We start from the raw sequence: 19384 nt of genomic DNA, 5'->3' as shown, positions 1-19384 counted from the left end.
GAACGATAGCACGACGACGGAATTCGTGGAAAATTAATAAATTAATACTCGCATGTGCAACAAGTCGTTCTAGTACGTCGCGTTGTGCCACATTCGTTACGAACGTTACGTCTGTGAAAGTGAATCGCCACGGTATAACCGAACTACCGCGATTCCTGATTAATTAACCGAATAAAACGTGAGCTAATGCGCATTCCTTCTATTTTTGTATAGATGTCATCGATTTCTATGTTGTCCACCAATTCAAACAGCTACTAGTAGCGATCTAAATACCGATACGGTTATATTTTCGTACATCGTTCTTTCCTTCCGCTACCGGCGTGTCATTATTTTTATTAAAAAAATTATTTCTCAATTCCTCTTTTTTCGGAATAATTTTTTTTTTAGAATATCAATGTTCGTCAATTCTATAAAATCTTTATCAACAATCAGTATTTTCATTCACGTTTATTTGACTATAAAAAATTTATTTATTGTCTTTATTGAGACACGTCAGCTTTTTTTTTTCTATTCAATAATTAGTTTATACTTTAGATAATAGTATTTAAAAATAACAAGTTGGAAAAATTTTTTTGCGTTTCGAGAGATCCTTGGGAAACTATCGTCCGATAAGTTTTCAGATCTTTTTCACGCTACGGGCAAACGATCTATAAAGAAGTTTGTAAGCTCATCAAGTGATACTCGAGACAACTTTCAGAAACTTTTCTTCAGGATCTATGGAAGATCGTGCATCGAGGATCCTGGAAAGGCGGCCTAGTTACACCCGGATAGGCTCGGAATGGGAATGGATCGATGAAGCCGCTGCCTTTTCTACTATCGACGTCACGTGATCTTCCAAGGATCGGTTTTGACTTTATTTAGATCACGTTTCAATTTGACAAGTTACTTCTTGAAATATTTAAAAAGTTATTATCATTAAAAAAAATATTCAAGGATTAATAAAATTTACAAAACTTTCCTGTCGTATAACATTCTCGGTAGTAATTTAAGATATTACGGCTAAAGTTTCTAAAATACTTTTTCAAGCTAAAAAAATGTTAGAAGACCTGTTTTTGCTTTGCGTATTAATATCGTTCGAAAAAAATTTTACGAGTATAATTTCGTGAAAATAAAAAAGTTGTGCTCAAACTCTAAGATTAAAATTAGATTTTGATTTAATAATATCGTAAAATATTCAATATTAAAATCTGCTATAAAAACATGTCGATAATCCTAATGGGAAAGAAAACTGTCGTAAAAAGGCAATGAGCTTTAATTTATTCCAAATAATTATTGCTTCGAGGAAAGCATTAATCGTAATAAAAATCAATTAATATCTAATATAAATCATTACATATACAAATGCCTTTCTACGACTAAATATACACTGAAAGTACAAAATGATATAAAAGAATATATTTCACACGAATATCGTATCTTTACTATCTTTAATATCTTTTAATATTTTATACCTTTTTATTATTTTTACATTATTCAATACACGTTATTGTTTAATTAAATTATTTATTAAATTTGGCATTAAAAAAATATATGTATCGTATATGTCATAAATATTCTTTAATACGTAAAAAGCTTTCAAGTTTTATTAAACCGTTCGACATTTACATCATTTCATATTTCAGTTTATAAACTTCCCTTATAGGATTTTCGACTCACCCGAAATATTCCTCCGTTCAACAGGCTCTCCGGATCTTTTTAGGGAATGGAATCAAGAACCACCTGCAGGCCGGGAACCGGAAGAAACCGGACGTTAGTGTCCTAACTATTTCGAGTCTTTGCAATCAGCTGGAACAAACGAGCGAACGCACCCTCTTCATTCCGTCGACGACGCTTTACACTCTATACGACGATCTATGCCCGAGCACAACGTAGACGTAGATCACTTACGATCGATCTGGAATGTCGCCCTCGGGCGGGACACCGCGAGACCGCCGTTCTCCGGGAGAGAAAAAGAGGCAAGAGAGGGACGAGGAAGAAATAGACGAGACGAGGAGACACGGAGGTGTCGCTCGTAAGGATCGAGTCACGCGGCGTAATGACAATGAGGATCAGGATAAGCTGTCGGAGCGACAGGAGACGACGCGACAACCAGGATCGACACACGCACAAGTGGTTTTTCGCGTTTCGCGTCGGGTGTCGGGGGTTGGCCTCTGCCCCACTCACCTGGTAGCCGCGTAGGGTGCGCACCTACTACTACCCGACCAGAGGTAGGCTACCACCCGCCAGCGACCGACCCATCCTCTCGCCACCTAACCGCCACCCACTCCTTCACCCTACCGCTCGACTCGCTAACGGCGAGTTAGGAGTTCTCTCTCCAACCGTAGATACGTTATGTACACACGTCCATATGTATGTGTATCTGCGAACATATTGACTACCTACGCGTACGTGCCAGACGCGGCCTGCGGGCTGTTAACGCGTTCCGCTGCCATTTGGCAAGGCGAACCGTCGTTTCACTAAATCTGATCTGGATGGCTCACCTGTTAACCACCGGAAACTCGAAGCTACGTTTTTAGCGATACCGAGGAAAAAGCTGCTCCAACGACAATACACCAGCTGGTGAAAAAAGAAACCGCCGATATAACGATAATCTTTTCGTTCATATTTATTATGAAATACGTATGTGGATCATCTCGCTGCGGGATATTCATTTATCAGAATTTTGTAAAAAAAAAAAAAAGAAAAGAAAAGTTCTTGATAACTAAAATAGTTTGTTTTCAACAAAGAATTCAAGAAATACTATTTTACTATTTTATGCACAATTTTACAAATTTAAAAATTGACGACAAAATATTATAAGAAAATATATCTATCAAAGTCTTTTAATCTTTACAAAATAAACGGGCTTTTACAATATATATATTTTTTTTTCCCCTCGTATTACAGACCGAATACTGTGTAATCGTCTGAACTGAAAGCGAGCTATTATTGTTACGAAACAAAACTGTGACGAAATTAATAGAGTATCGGCGCAATTTGTCCCGAAAGGGTGTCCGCGCGTGGAATTCAATATCTCGACGCGAGCGCGGCATACCCTTCGAGGAATATATGTCAGTCCCCGGCATGTGACATATGTACCCGGTGCGTATATCGCGCAGGCCACGATCCTAGGGCACTTAATTTAAGAGAGAAACGGGGAGAGGGAGGAACCATTGCCCGTACCCCAGTTGCTGATTGCGACCTCGCTTTCCTTTCATTTAACGACGGTGCCGTATCCTGCGCGAAAATTGCAACCTGCACTCGCCGCCATTAATGGCCTGCCCCCGCAGAAACTCGCCTCGTCTGATCACAATCATACCTATTCCACTTCGTAATCGAACTTGGCGCGCCAGACGATCCGTTTGACAAGTAACAGGCGAAGGCATTCTACCTTTCGGTAAATTTTGCGAGAGTAATATTCACGTCTCCCAATTTCGAATCGATACAATCTTATTTCTACATCTGTTTGGCGTTTCAAGGCGCAGATGTGCCAAACTGACATTTAGCATTTCAATTACAATTTCGAAATGAGAAAGGACCGATTTATTCAGACCTACAAGTCAAATCGCACGTGAGAGAAATGTCATTTCTGGTTATACAAACGACGCGACATTTACATAAACGAGAGAAATATTTATCACAGTCGGGAACAACAGCGACATTTCGATCCAATTTAATTATAAATTGATAAAGTGCAGAAAAGTAACGAGCGTTATAAATTAATATTGGCAGACCAATAATTTGTACCCCGCGATCCCTGTCGAGATTCCAATAATTTCGTATGTTCGTTCAATATGTAAGCTGGCCTTCGTAATCGCTGATTGATAAAACGGATAATTATGCAAATTATATCTCATGAAATTAATGACGAAATTAGATCAATGTAAAACTGTCTTCGTAATTTCTAACGTACTTGTTCGCACCGATTCTTCACTTTTGCCCGTTAAAAACTTTCGTTTATAAAATAATTTTTATACATATAAAAAAAAGAAAAAAAAATATTTTATATATAATTACGTTTCCACATTACCAATGTAGTAAAACGATAAATAATAAAAATTGCTTCAATTGTACCGAGCCAACAAATATCTAATTTAATACTGTTGCTTTAATTAATATCTGGTTTAATATTAGCAAATATTGATAATTTAATGAGAGAAATTAATTTTCACATTTAATACCGTAGTGTATTTATAGTAAAAAGTCAGCTTTCTTATCGAAGAACATCGATCATTGTTACCTAATAGGAAATTAATTTATTCCTGCAAACGTTTCGGCATATTGACAGACAAAGTTTGAAAGAGAGTAATTTTTCAACTTCCGCTCGAAAAAGCGAACCGAAATCTACGTAGCGTCACGCGATCGAGGCTTCGCAAACGCTTTTCGACCGGCCTTCGAGGCTCGAATCTCGGCGCTCTCGACGAGGAAAGAGAGGCGTAGGAGAATCGCATGCCAGCCGCCAGTTAAGAATCGAGGCCTCTTCGAATCTACGAATAAAACCGCGACACACGACAGTAAGGTCATAGACAATGAACCTCGTTTCCAGTTCAGGGTCTAACTTGGTCGAAGATGATGACGACGGTCGCGCTGGGCTACCAGCGTCACGTCCCTCGTGACCCTGCGATCGGAAGAGAAAACGATCGATTGCGGGGAAGATCGGATTGCGCGATTATACACCATTTGCATTCGCGTATATATACGTTCTATAGACGTCCCACGTGTCGGTTTTACTATGTACTATTCAGTTCTAACTCTCCCTCGCCCAGCGGGTATTATGATGGATATGTACAAGGTGATCTACATATAAAGAACAAATCACCATTCAAATCAACTCAATATTAGGTAAAAAAAAAATAAAAATAAAAATAGAGAAATTCTAAAATATTTCAGAAGCTGAATTAATTATAAAAAAAAAAAAAACTGTTTAATAATACTTAAGAATTTGAAATTCTTACGATAAAAAATCGCCACGTTCCTTTTTATAATAAGAACCGTAAATTATGCGTGTGCACGTAATCATAGCGTTTAAATCGCGTAAACATTATCATATTAAAAGCTTTTTTTTTCTGTTGTAAGAAAATAAATAATGAATAACAAACAGTAAGAACGCAGAGATATGTTTCTCGGAAATATCGCGAACAAATCTGATAACGAGCTCGCGTGACACGTCGCATAGAAAAATGCGATTAAATGCCGTCGTCGGATTTAAATAATGCAGCGCGCTTGCAAGAATCGAGATCACGCCTGCGGATTTTCGCGCGATAACGTGACGGATCTCGCGTCGCGTCAAAGCCTCACGAAGGTCTAGGATAGAAATTGCGTGCCGTGATCCAGTTAACCGACCGAGGCCCACATTCGCGAGCGCGAGAGATCGTTTACACTCCGCGTGTTCGAATAAGGTCGCAGACAATGAACTTCGCGTTCGTTACCTTCAAGCTACACGAAGCAACCGACGGCGGCGAAAACGTCTATTGTCGTCCGTGATCGAAACCCGTAATAATAATTGAAAACACGCCGTTCCTTCTCGCCCTCGTGCGATATTCCGCGGGAGAAGAAGCGCGAAAGGCGGAAAATGCCAAACATCGCGAGCACCACACCTTGGCATTTTCATTTTATTATTTTTACTTTTTTTTGTACCATCCATCCTAACATCGCTAATGGGTTATCGCTCTAAGTGCTGTTACATAAAGGATATGAGTCATCGATAAGGGAGAGATGATCCGTCTCAATTTGTTATTTTCGTGTTGAACGTTTTGTGCTTTATTTTCTCCCCGGCAATATAAAAAAAAAATATTTAAAAAAAATATAAAAAAATGCAACATAAAGAAGATTAAAGACTTTGCTGACGAGATTATTATAGAAACTCACTTAGAAGCTCGATAACTTTTAAAAATCTCAGCAACTTATTTTTAGTTTGCTTTTTAATATACAACTTTGACGCTACAGTATAAATTACTGGCAGAAGACCGTGGCAAGAAAACTTGATACGAATTCAGAGCGTTTTCCAAAAATTTCGATTAATTTTTATTTTAATTTGCAGTTTTATTTAAAAATATATAATATTTCTTCATTGCGATGTAGTTTGCTAAATAATTTTTTTTTTCTTTTTCTTAACAAATTGAGGCTTGTCATCTATAGTAGTGACGACAACCTTGATTAATTAGATTAATTTGCGCGGCATCTTCTTACACGAGGAAACGCGATTAAATGTGTCTTGCGCGATATAATTAATAAGAAGTAAAAAGGTTAAAAAATTTAATAAACTTCTATGTGTTCTTTCTCGAAACTTAAAGAGCGAGGAAAGCACAAAAAAAAGAAAAAGCAGGGAAAAAAAACAAAAAGAAAGCAAAGAAAAGAAAACAAAGTACAGAAAAGAAATCGTGTATGCGATACAGCTTCGTCTATTTTCTTCGTGAAAACAAAGCGGAAGATGAAAGTATTTCATCTTACGACAGGATATTAAATGTTAAAAAAAACCTCGAGGATTTCGCGATGCACGCACTTGCGTACATCGCCGAGAGACCGCTTTCTCGTATGAAGAAGAATATACAATATGCAATATCTACTTTGTTATTAATCTTGAAATTGTCAGAGTTTTTTCCCGGGAAAAATAAACGATTTTCTCAACGACAATGGAAGTGCATCGTTCTTCTCGAAATCACGTTTTTCTGCTGGACTTTTTCATCGTAAAAAGTCATAAGTCCAGCAAAAAATAAACGAGTACTAACTGATGAAATATCAAGGAACATTATATTTCTACGAGACAAATTCAACGAAACGTGTTGTTTAGATTAAAAACACAAATTTATCTTGAACAAATATATAAAATATACTAAATTAAACTTGGTGGAACAGCGATGCGAATCCACCCTTGTTTCACGGCGAAAAAAGTGAGAATGTTTTAAAATCCGTATTTATTTACTCGCTAATAGCTTTGATTTTTCATCCCGCCTATCGAACTATTTCGTGTATTCGCAACGAGTATTTCAACACTTATTATTACATCGAGAGTAACGACGCTATTACGATCCTGTGTGAAAGCGATTACGTTACAATTAATTATAAACTAATTATATTATCCTTTATTAATTATAAAATAATTATAATTTCCCCTCGCAGAAAATTTTCAATTAATACATATTATGCCGATGATCGAAATCAATGCTATTATCATCTACCTGGCAATTTTATTCGAATTGGTTAGTACTCCTTTAATCTTTCAAACGGTTCAAACGATCGTAATTAATTGCCGAATATACATGTGTCACGTTCAGTATAACGATGCGCATGCACAATAACGAAACCCATCGATCAGCCACACCGGCAACAAATTCGCGTTGTTATGGCTTAATGCTAAAACATTGAGGGCTTCAGGAATTATCTATCGAAATAAGCCTATTATCGAATTAACTGCATCGAACTTGGTGGAATGCATTCGATCGTGTGATTTCAATAGATGATGTTCGCCATTTTACATATTGGAAAATCCTATAATAGCTCGAAATATGTCATTACTACTAAACAATAATCAGATGTCTATGTATACGTGTGAGTTCACACATAAATGTAGCACAATAAAAAATATTACTTTAAATAATACACACGTAATTGAATAAAATAAATATTATTTAAAGATTTTAACTTTTTAATTAATTTTTTTTTAATCTTTTGTTTCGTTCGTTATCGACGTATTTTTTATTATTTATTCGTTCTTTCTTTTTTTTGTAACTAAAATTTTACCTCTTTTGAAAACTTTTACGTATTTACCTCTCTTTTACCAAAGAAATTTAATTAAGATGATTAATTTTTAACTATGTCTAACTATTTAGTACCTGATAGAATTTCTCAAAGATAATTTCTTATAAACATCTGTTGTAAGAACCTAATTATATTTGCACAGACAATGTATGCTAATAATTTATTCATTAGAAAAACGCGGACATAAACGTATTAAAAGATATATGTATATGGTGTGCGGGACTAAATTAGGATAAGCTTGCAATATTCGAGATTGTTTAGGTCCGAGCAAACGTACATGTGGTAATCACTATATTATGCATCAACCTTGAATGTCCAGCTATTATTAAGTGCAGTAATCATTCGTACCGTATGTTCGTAAATGTGTAATTAAAGCGATAACTTGTCGTTAATTGACATTTCCCTAAATAGGTTTATGCAATTCGCATCGGAACGAATGGTTTTTCATTAGTTTACATTCTTGTTCACCGGTGTTTTTCCGTAGCTGTATCCTTCGCGCATAATTGCATTTAAAGCACGCATTTACTAAGAGCACGCCTTTATAATTCATTTTTTTGTACCTTAACTGGTATTTAGATGTCACGTATTTACAAACCCTTGAGATTTTTAAAATTATTCAAAGCGTTATTAATTTATTAATCAAATAATTATTATTAATTAATTAAAATTTTAAGTTTAAAAATTAAAATATACTGCATTGATAAATCGAGTATACAAATAAAGTAATAAAGATTTAATGCAGTTCGAATTATTATGTACTAATATATTATATGTTTTATACTTATTATAATTATTAAAGTTCTCACTCAACGATATTATCGGAAAAATAGTTTCTGTTATATTTAGCATACCGTACTACTTTTTTTTTTTCTTTTTTTTTCTTCTAATGAATTTGATCAATACGCCGTGACGCCTATCTCATATTTATGTACCGATTTTGATTGCGGAACATCGCGGCAGCTTCAATCGACTTCCGGATGGGCGCAACACAGAATCCCCGGTCCTGACCCGAATCGTCGATTGTTGTTCGGCCGCGAGCAATAAATTCGCGAGTGTGTAGAAACGAAATGGGAACTGTCTCCTCGACCTAGTTCGAAACAGCGCCGATTACACGCACGGGTTATAAGCATTTCGCGTCCGGAGGCGTGCTTTTTCGAGCGCGTATTCCTTTTTTTTTTTTTTTTTTACGACGCGAGCGGAAAGACAACACGTCGACTTGCGTCGAATTAGCAAAGTTATCTTCCGCGAAGGTAACGTTGCTCAACGTTATTGCTTAAGTAGAGAAAAACGCGCGATTGATTATACGAGCAAATGTTCATTGCAGCAACGCAACAACAAACGAAATTGCACTTCGTTGCAAGTACAATTAGATCCTGCCTGTATTCGTGTATTCTAATTAAAACAGCGGCCATATTTTCATTCGCGGATACAACATTTTAACTCGTTCCGCGTAGTCTTTTAACGATACGAATAATTGAAGCCTTTCTTCGGGTTCGCCTTGCGCTTATTGCACGTAAAACTTTAATGCGATTATTATTAAATGCTGTGGATTACTTACACGCGCTTGGAGATATCGTCACCAGATGTTCCAACTGCGTACCATTCAGCTGCTGATCTGTAACAGAACAGAATAAACAATGTTGTTAATTTACATTAATGAGGAAATATATCAATCAATATGTATGCCATAAATATTTATGTAACTCTAAAAATACCGGATTTAATATGAATTTCAGTTCGTCAATTTATGTCCTGCAGAAAACGAAAATTTCTCGATTTATTAGTATTTATTAATATTCATTACACGATGTATCATTATTCGTTTCATAAAATTAATAGATGCTAATTAGGGGTCTATTAATGTAAAATAATAGTAAATTTATTAAAGGCATTATTTTTTTTAACCGAGGTATTCAAAATACTTTGAATTTCCAAATACGCTCGACCATATCTTTCTTCTTTATGCTTCCGCATCATACATGTCTTTAATAATTACATAGTACGAATAATATCTTATAATTGCGTGTTAATGACATAATTCCAAGTTTCCTCACTGTGTCACGCATTTAGTAAATAACTAGCTAACTTTAACCTTTACACACGTGTCTTAGAAATCAACGTGCTCTCATCAATTTTCTTGTCGGAAGCGTTGCGATGTGATTAATAAATTCAACGCTTCCCCTCGCTAACGACCTGACGCACCCTAATGGGATATTTAAAAGTCCTCTTTCGATACGCATTTAAACTTTCATCGTGATACAAAATATTTTTTTAAAATATTTTATATCAAACGCCTTCAGATAATTAGAATTTTCAGTAAACTGAATTAAATTATACTAAAAAGTTATTATTAAATTATTAAATTATATTAAATTGTACTAAAAAAGTTATACTAAAATATTTATAAATTACATGACGCTAATTATAAGTTTGATTTATCTTCTACAGAACAAACATTTGAATTAATATATTACGCGCTTAGAAGATGTGCTTGGATATTTAATTATCAGATTATTTTTCTTTCTCTCACTTCAAAACCTGAGAAAAAAAAAAAATCATTACAACAAGATGTGTAAACCCGACTTAAAGTATTTTACTCGACGGATCGAAGAAGGTGAAGTTGAAATTGGATTATTCTGGCATCGGCAGTGCCAATATTTATTTTACTACGAACTCGGTAGGCAGAAACGAATTAAAAGATATTGGATGAACGCAATGATTAAACGATATTTGCACAATAATGCACGTATAACACGATAAATATTTAATCTGGAACTGCGTCGAATTATATTGCCAAAAGCGCAATTATTTATCGCACGGTGCAATAGCTGTCGTTAATTGAATAAAAAACACAAATAATTTTCTCGCTCGACAGTTATTACTTCATTTTCATAAGACGTAATAGCAAATAATAAAAAAAAAAAAAAAAGAATTTGACTGAAACGTAAAAGAAAATTAAAAAATATTTTTTTTTTATTTAGATTTTGTTCAATTTTATAGTCAAAGGACAAACCGGTAAGACTGCTTATTGCAATCTTGTTGCAAACAGATAAATCATAGACGTGCTGCAAATCCTTTCGGCGCGATGTTTGATCCGCGAACAAGTTGCATCGCTCCGCAATGAAACCGCGCGTTTGATCCGCGAGCTGATTCCGTGCATCGACGCTTCTTGATAAACATAAAGTGTCACGTATAAAGCACTGGCGCAAACAACATCGTCCTGTAATCTCGACAATCAAAAGGGATCAACGTATGATGTCCAGGATAGGTGCATCTCGCGGACGAACCGCACAAACCACTCGCATCCCCGTTCGTAAATGAAGCGCCTTGTAATCTCGCTGGTATCAAGGCTACGGCGAGGCTACTCGTGTCGCGTACGCGACAAGAGATGCAGGTATTAAAATTATTTTTTTAGAAAATATTATTTCTGCGTGTCTGCGAAAAAATAAAAATAGCGTCTACTGGAAAAAAAAAAAAAGTACTAATCGCATTTTTTTTAATTTTTCTCATCGCTAAGTTTAGCGCGAACAAATCCGTGAATAAATTTCTGTTTATCTTTCTCGCTCAAATTACCTTTAATAATATAGAAATCGAGAGAAACGCAGTGTTTCGATGCAAATTTATTTGTTAACAAATACGCGGTACTCCCGCGTGCTGTTAATAGCGGCGGAATATAGCCGAGGGATGCATTCTCCCGAGTGGACGGATATAGAAGACCACAATCGTGTCCCGTAAATGCGAGAGAGGGATGGAATCGCCTACGATTAAAATATTTAATGTCAAAAGGCACTTACGTCGTTTCGCGGAATGATATCGTGCTCTAGGACTGCGAGGAGTACAAAGCATTAAAGTCCAACTTAAGAGCAAGCCGGTAGTGAATGCGCGTGCATTGCATAATACATTTCTATCGGTGATAGAGTTTAAGGCGGGGTTCACAGGGTTTCATCGACCGATTCCGTGCCACAGGGTGGAGCTTAAACCAGACGACAACGTCAGCATCTTCTTTTCGCAAAAACCTTCGTCCCTTTTATCTAAATCCTAGTTTTTAAATACTGCAATTTTTTGTTCACTCGACGCACCGAGAGCTACAGCCTTTCCATTTTTCATCAAAAACATATTTTTCGACGAGAATTAACGTCAAAAGAAAAAGAATGTTAACCTTCTGCGTTCTATTTTTCATAATTATAAGACGTTCATTCTTAATTAAAATAATTTATATGTAATTTATATTTTTAAAAAATATTAAAGAGATGCTAATCGTACTAAAATCCCGATTTTTTTATTTTTACACGCAACTGTGCTTTAATCATTTGAATTAGTATTTTAGAGAAAAAGTACAGGAACTATTTTTGTCAAGTAGCTAGGAATCACCCTGTGCATAATGGCTAGCTTCCCAAGGCTTTTGTCGATAGGAATCAGCGATACTAGAGCACTCTGTATCTGATAAATCGTCGGCACCGTATCGACTGTCGGAAGCCGGAAAGGCCAGAACTGTTTCGAATGCGCCAACAAATTTCAACCTTCGACCTATCCTTATATTACCCTCTACTTCCGATATTTTACAACACCTAAATTAATAACTGTGTTACAAGAACAGAACCTCTAAGACAAAAAAAATATAAAAGAACGGTACATCTAAATATTAATTATAAATAAAAATTTATATAACGCGCGATTGTTGCGCTGCCAACGCTTTCTCGACCTTCGTAGGTTTCTCAGAGATTCTAAATTCGAAATTTTTAACGAGGTTCAACCGCGATTACATAAGCCGTGTATTTCTCGCCAATGAGGTTGACATCTTCCGCGTTTAAATGCACAGGCTTGAGTGCAAAATGCGACGTGAAAGAGAGAGAGAGAGAAAAGAAAAGAGAGGCGGGGAAACATATACACATGTACGCATGCAGTTCTCCAAGTCTCTAACGATTATTTTATTATTGGCCTAATTACGGAGTTATTGTTTCCACACGCGCGACGACAAGTCAGTTAAAGCTCTCGCATCGCTTTATAACTGTCCGACAGACGTATCGTCAAAATGATTTAATCGCCAGCTGGATTTTTTGCTTCCAATTCCGCTTGTCCGACGCAGCGTATTATGACATTTTAACCCCTTTAATCCCGACTGAAATTCCTCCGTTTAACTTTATTGTTACGGAAATTTCACACTTATTTTTAAGAATCGAAATTTTTATTTTTATATACCGATACGCTTTAATGAAATTCTATACGATATAAAGTATAATTTCAGAAATCGATAATTAAAATTATAACGTTTGTATAAAATATAAATCATTTATGTTGCTGATCGTGAATAAAAATACTTAAATACTTAATAACCGCTGAAATTGTAGCGTAAAAAAAAAAAAAAAAAAACGAGCCGAATGAACAAGATAACAACTGTAATTGTCTGGAGTTTTATTTGCTTGTAACATGGCAATGAAAAACGCGGTCCTTAATTGAGCTTTGACGTTCGTGCCGAAACTCGTGTAGCGTTTAATGCGTTAATATATTTTTAGACGGCGTGCTGAATAAACGCTGTTGATTCCTATCTCCTTTTCCGTTTTACCTCTCTCTTTCTTTTCTTTCACCAGCCTCGTCTATTGTGCATTGTGACGGGGAATTCATGACGTATCGCTCGGAATAAATGTCAATTGACATGCGGGGTCCTCGTTCTCTCTCGCCGGAGATGCCGCGGCGCGCATTCTTCGCGTCGAAATGCGCCTCGCGTTATGTCAAAACGAGAAGATCATGAATGAAAGCCCGCCGCTTTTCGTGGTACGGGAATATACCGTGGAATTGGCTGCGAGATCAAACCAGTATTGTCCGCTTAAAGCTGTCCCGCGTTACGTAAAAATCGGCGCGTTACAACTCGCGGCGATGACTCTTTCCGCGCGCCACGAACATTAGAATTTCAAAACCGTCCCCCTCACGTTCGAGCCGCGGAAATATCGGAAATATTCAATGAGGATAACGCAGAAAATCTATGCGAGAGAGAGAGAGATATATAGTTCGCGAATGCAGATCGAAGTTTTCTTATTTACACGCTTGATTTACGGATGCCGGATCTGATTTGTGTTTTTTCTCACGTCACTTACGCTGACGGGACGAACGGGTGTTTAGCATAATTTCAGCGAGAGCGCATTCAGAGCATTTCGCCTTCTGACACTGCGCCAGAATAGCGAGATGTCGGGTTATACATAATATAGAAGTGACAGTATCATTTTATATATATGGGAGCACGTGTCCTTTGCGACACTCGGAGTCACTCTGACGTCTTTTGTGTATATTTCACGAAATTATACTATTTAAAAAAGATACGAACATTGCTTTTCGTATATAAGTATATTGACCGTACCTCCGTTATTTTTTTTGCAATCAAGCAATCTAATTATTAAACAAAAAAAAAATTAGTCTTATTCCCTTACGTCCCTAAAGAAATTATACCGTAATACATTGTAATTATTTTAAATACAAAAAATTATTTAAAAGTTAAAATAAAAAATTTTAAAAAAAAGTTTTTAAAGACTTGTAATATTTTCCGTGCAAAAACCATCCTCCAGTTTCCCCTTGCAAGGGTGGGTGAGCGGGTAAGAAAGTTCCTAACTAGTCGCATCCTCTGGCTTTGATTACTCGAGGGCGCCACGTGCTTTACGTGACATTCACGTGATAAATTTCCTTGTACGTAACCGTGTGCACACGTGTGCACGCCCGACATACATATATGCAACTATTTTCATTGCACATTTCGCGCTAAACATAGCCAGCTGATGCGGTTTCATTTTCCTAATATGAAAATCGGTTTCAATGTCAATGCAGAGCAAGAATATCGGTCGCGTTTAACACCAAGCACGTAATCAGAAAACGAAGACGGAGTAGCAGTAATTAAAGTAAATAAAAGTAAATAAAGACAGGTAGAAGAAATATATTTTTTACGTTTTTTGTAATATCGCAAAAGTGATACGATCGCTGGATGAAGTTACGGAATTGTCAATTCTACTTCAATCATTATTAATTCTACTTTTATAATCGACAGAACAGCTGCATATTCTCCCTTATTCCCTTCGAGGGGATCCTGTCGCGTCTTGTCAAGACTTTTTTCGAATTTAATCTTTCTAAAGCTAAAGTTTCTCTAGCGAAGGTTACCAGTCAAAGTCAGAATTTTTTTTTTCTTTTTAATTAAATTTACACCTTCGTCGGTATCAATTTGAATTAAATTCGTGAAATCGATCAAATTTTATTACTGCATACTTATTCAAGACGCGCCACTGCGGCTGCAGCTGCAGTCACGAAATGTCGAGCAACGCGCAGTCTTCTTCCTGAGAGTGTTTATCGCGTGCCAAATTAAACGATCTTTACGGAGAAACGAGCTCTGACGCGCATAATCGCGCAGCGTAGGCGAAATGCAGATCGCGGATATTCTAATCCTGGATCGCGTTTCGACCTTCTGGACGAGACTTCCATGACTCGAATGATTCACTGACACATATTGAAAATCTAATTTACAGTGCATACAAAAAATATATGTTGATGTTTAAAAAAAAAAAATAAAACACTAAGATAAGATTATTGTAAAATATAATTATAAAACCTGGAAAATTGTTTTTTTTAATTAGAAAAAAAAAATGCCATACCGTCATCAATATCATTTTAAAAAATTGTAAATCTACAAGGATTTCAAAACTTTTGTGAATCATCATCGTTGATAAAAAAGTAAAACGAGCAAACAGTGACTGAACGCTAAATATTGATATCAGTTCTAACTATCGTGTGTGAAACGATAAGATTTCATTGCATGAGTCGAACCTATAAATTTAGATATATGTCTTGATATAATTACTTTTTAAACATACATTTCAAAATTACTATTTCGGCATTAAATAATTAAAAAAAAAACAAACCCAAAAAAAAATAACCGTGGAAAAATTATAAAAATATTTTAACAAATTATCTTTCCTAAAATTTTACTTTATTAAATCACTCTTAATTAATTTTTAATTAAACAATTAATCTCAGTAAAATGTTACATTAAACTAATTAATTTAATGAAGACGTTTCAAGAATAAAATAAATTAAAAACTTTTATAGAAATAATATCGCGATGTTAAAAACAAGACGATACAAATAAAAAAGAAAAAAAAATTTCTGACTTTGTCATTAATTTTAAATAAAAATCTAACTAATGTCTTCGAACGTTACCGCATCTAATAATAATTTCGGTCATTGCCACGGCGATAATTACCGTCTAACGTGCCGGTGCACAACATTGATTCGAACGATTTTGCTGGCGACATAACGTGACGGGCGTTTATCTCATTGCAGTTCGCTGCGCTTCGCTATGTCGAATAATCCGCAAGAACGAACGCGGTTTTCTCGATACAAATGCGCGCGTGATGTAACCGAATAACTGATACACTACATCAGCCTTTCTCCTTTCGCTGTCGTGAGAGAAAAACCAATATTTAAAAATCTCTCACAAAAAATATCTTACGAAACATCTCGTGTCTATCGCGAGATAAGTATAAATAATAATTAAACTCATTGAGGATCAATAATCGAATTAATAATTTTAACGTGAAATAATAAAGCTTGCCTTTCAATTAGTTTATCGTTAATTATTCCTTATATTCCTTATGAATCTTGTATAACTAAAAAAAAAAAACAAAGAAGGAATAACAATGTGTAGCTTCAATTAAAATGTCAGTGCCACTTTGTGTTGCTGATCATTAATTTATGCCGATGGCCGATCCGCCAATGAAATCTAAAAGTCACGTTATTAGACGGAAGTCTCGACAATGCTAAAGTGTCATTTATTAATATTTTTTAAACGATGACTTCTCGATAAAAATAGAACTTCGCGATGCAATTTGAGAGTGACAAAAAAAAAATTTTTAACGTGCAAACGTTTTTTTTTTTTGCATCTCGCATATAGATTTTTATACAAGTTTAACTTATTAAATTTAAACACGTGTAACGATTTATCAAAATGATAGATAAAAATAAGCCTACATTAAATTAAAGTTTACGCAAAATATATGTTAATGAGAGATACGCAGACTGATTAAGTTTGTCTGGTTACAAAAAGTTTCCAATTTATATATGTAAAAACATTTTTTTCTTTTTATTCCGCGAAATAAAGTCGTGAAATAATTTTGCTTGACAAAAATACATCCTTAGCTGCTTTTCTGAATTCGTCGAGGACTATATATCTTCCTCAAATTTGACGTACTGTTACCGCTTACGAAACATTCTTTATTGATTGCAGTTACTTCGAGCTTGTAATATGATCATTATTAATCTCCGCCGTAACATAAATCGGCTTTGGAATGTAAGTCTCTTTTGATAAGGCATTACCCTTTAAGCATTTTACATTATTCTGTTCACTCAAAGAGTTGAACAACTTTTGAATTCTCGCCCGGCACGAGAAAAAATGTGAATACGCGACGATGATAAGCTATCGGCTGGCGATAGGCCATTACTTATTGTAAAAAGTTCTCAGGTTATTGAAAAAAATTTTCAAAATTATTGCTTTTAGTACCACTTAAAGTTTTTGTAAAACAGACATTCTAGACATTTTTAAGATTGCTCAAAAGCGTTCGATAAAACGTACGTAAATTGTCTTTTGAAAAATATTCTTTACAACATGTTCAGCTACTTGTATTACCGACTGCAACATTTATTGATTGGGATGCACGTAGCTAATCTAGATATAATTCTGATAACACGTTCTCTCATAATTTTCCCCTTAAAATAATTAAAATTTTTTTAAATAAAACACTCTAAAAGAAACTTTAAAGAATCCTGAATTAAGAAAAAAAAAAAAAAAAAAACTGTGATGCATTTTAAATAATTATGCAAAAAAAATATTTTTTAAACTTTGAAACTACAAATTGCCACGACGTTCTATGCATTTTTACATCTCGTACGTATCTTGCATTATAATACAATTGTACGTATTGTATACGTATGTATTTTAGAATGCAAACAAAAATAATTTACATCAAGTACAATTGTTTATGGTTATGCAAATTCATATGACAAGGTCAACGTTATTCAGAACAGTTTTTGCAAGCGAGTCACGATTGATCAGCTTTGTAGTTATATAATTATATCTATTGTTCAACCAAGTGTTTTTGCAGCAACGTGCAACGATTCCTTTCTACTGTGATTCGTAAGCCCGGTTGCGACATATTTCTGAAGCCTTCCGGAAAAACATTCTCCGCTTCCCGAGCCTTATCAAAGTGCATTGTTTCGCAGGGAACTACTCGTTATTCAAATATTTATATCTAATCGTGTTCAAGTTTCTCCGAAAAGTAGCTCCGATACAAAAAAGAAAAAAAAAAAGAGAAAAAAAAAATACGGAACTTGCGTCCCGGTACACCGAGAGCTTCGTCTTCGCGAAAGTGCCGCTTCTATTTTCTATTCCAAACCGAACACTAAGTGGAAAAACAAAAGGAAGAAAAAAAAAGAACATCGCATGGCTCTGGGTTTCGACCCGCGGACAAACATGCGCCGTGTTGTCGAGGCACCGAAAGCGACGCGAACCAAGCCAGCTGTGAGCGGCCGCAAGCGCGCAACATGGTGGGTTGCATGCATTTTTATGTCTCGTGTGCAACGGCGGGCGGCGTAAAACATACATGCAGCTCGCGCGCGCGCACGCGTCTTCTACAAGGAGCACGTGGACGCCTCCTTTTTCCCCTTTTCTCGACGCGAGCGAAGGTCGGGCGCGAAAATTCCACCGGCGTGCATTATATATTTATTTTTTTTTTCCACGCGAAATATCCCGTAAAAATAAGCAAATGGAGGCTTACCGTAATCGTGCACCGACTGCCGACTGTAGCTCGCGGCGTTGCTCGCCGGCGTCACCCGGAACCTCTCCATGCCCGTCCGTCTGCGTGCCGGCCGTTGTTGCTAGTGTCCCCGCTGCCAAGACACGAGGGTGGTGTGGAAACTGTCGAAGAGCTCGTCCTCCGTGTCACTCCCGACACTGATAACGACGCACGATACAAACGAATTCGGCACCTTCGCGCGCGTTCACTCGCGTGCGTACTCCCCATTCGCCGACGTAAGGTTTCGGAAAGCGACTGTGCGGCGTGCGCGTCACCGGCGAAGGAACTCCGCCGCAGCGAGACCGGCCCGGTGTTATCTTCACGCGAGACGGCGCGACAGGAGTGGGGGTAAGGGCACTGGACTGGAATAGCAGCGACGTTCGCGGAAAGGAGAGAGAAATAGCGGACGAGGAGGGAAAAAAAAAAAAAAAAAGAGAGTCTGTTGTCCTGGGAAAAGAAACGGTCGAGCCTGTTTGTTTATTCGCTCTCTCTTCGAGTGGACGTTGATTGTTAGGGAATTTTCCAGCACCTCGATTGAATCATTTCAACTGACACACGGTAAATTGTTTCCTTGTTTAATATCCGTCGAGCAGCGAGGATGAAATGAGCCACTGTCGTGTTGCGCCGCTTGAAATAAAATATCTTATTCGTACCGGAATGATGAAGCGTATATTTCTATGAACGTGAACACAATTCGAGGAGAAAGATAGACAAACAGGCTCCAAGGAAAGGAAAATTAATTAGAAAAGAGGCCGAACGCGTAACAATACGATTCAATAAAAAAATTAATTTTTTTTAATTTAAAAAAAAAAAAAAAAAAAAAA

The 19384-nt window shown here is 36.3% G+C and overlaps 1 protein-coding gene across 3 annotated transcripts in view; it reads right to left on the bottom strand.

The window, feature by feature from the left end:
• The window catches only part of Kcc (solute carrier family 12 member kcc), a 66204-nt gene extending 47242 nt beyond the window's left edge, over positions 1–18962 (bottom strand). The window contains exons 1-2 of one of the 3 annotated variants that reach the window (XM_070666333.1): positions 18543–18962; positions 9296–9352 (exon numbers count right to left, since the gene is read on the bottom strand). In XM_070666333.1, coding sequence (XP_070522434.1) covers positions 9296–9352; positions 18543–18612 — 127 coding nt within the window. In that variant the 5' untranslated portion in view covers positions 18613–18962. The remainder of the gene's footprint in view (positions 1–9295; positions 9353–18542) is intronic. The other 2 variants (XM_070666335.1, XM_070666332.1) reach the window with 2 other exon arrangements.
• Positions 18963–19384: the final 422 nt, after the last annotated feature.

Source organism: Cardiocondyla obscurior, linkage group LG14 (genome assembly GCF_019399895.1).
Source record: "Cardiocondyla obscurior isolate alpha-2009 linkage group LG14, Cobs3.1, whole genome shotgun sequence".
Classification (NCBI taxonomy): Eukaryota; Metazoa; Arthropoda; class Insecta; order Hymenoptera; family Formicidae; genus Cardiocondyla; species Cardiocondyla obscurior.
The sequence above is the reverse complement of the archived record's forward strand: the minus strand, read 5'-3'. Positions and strand labels throughout refer to the sequence as shown.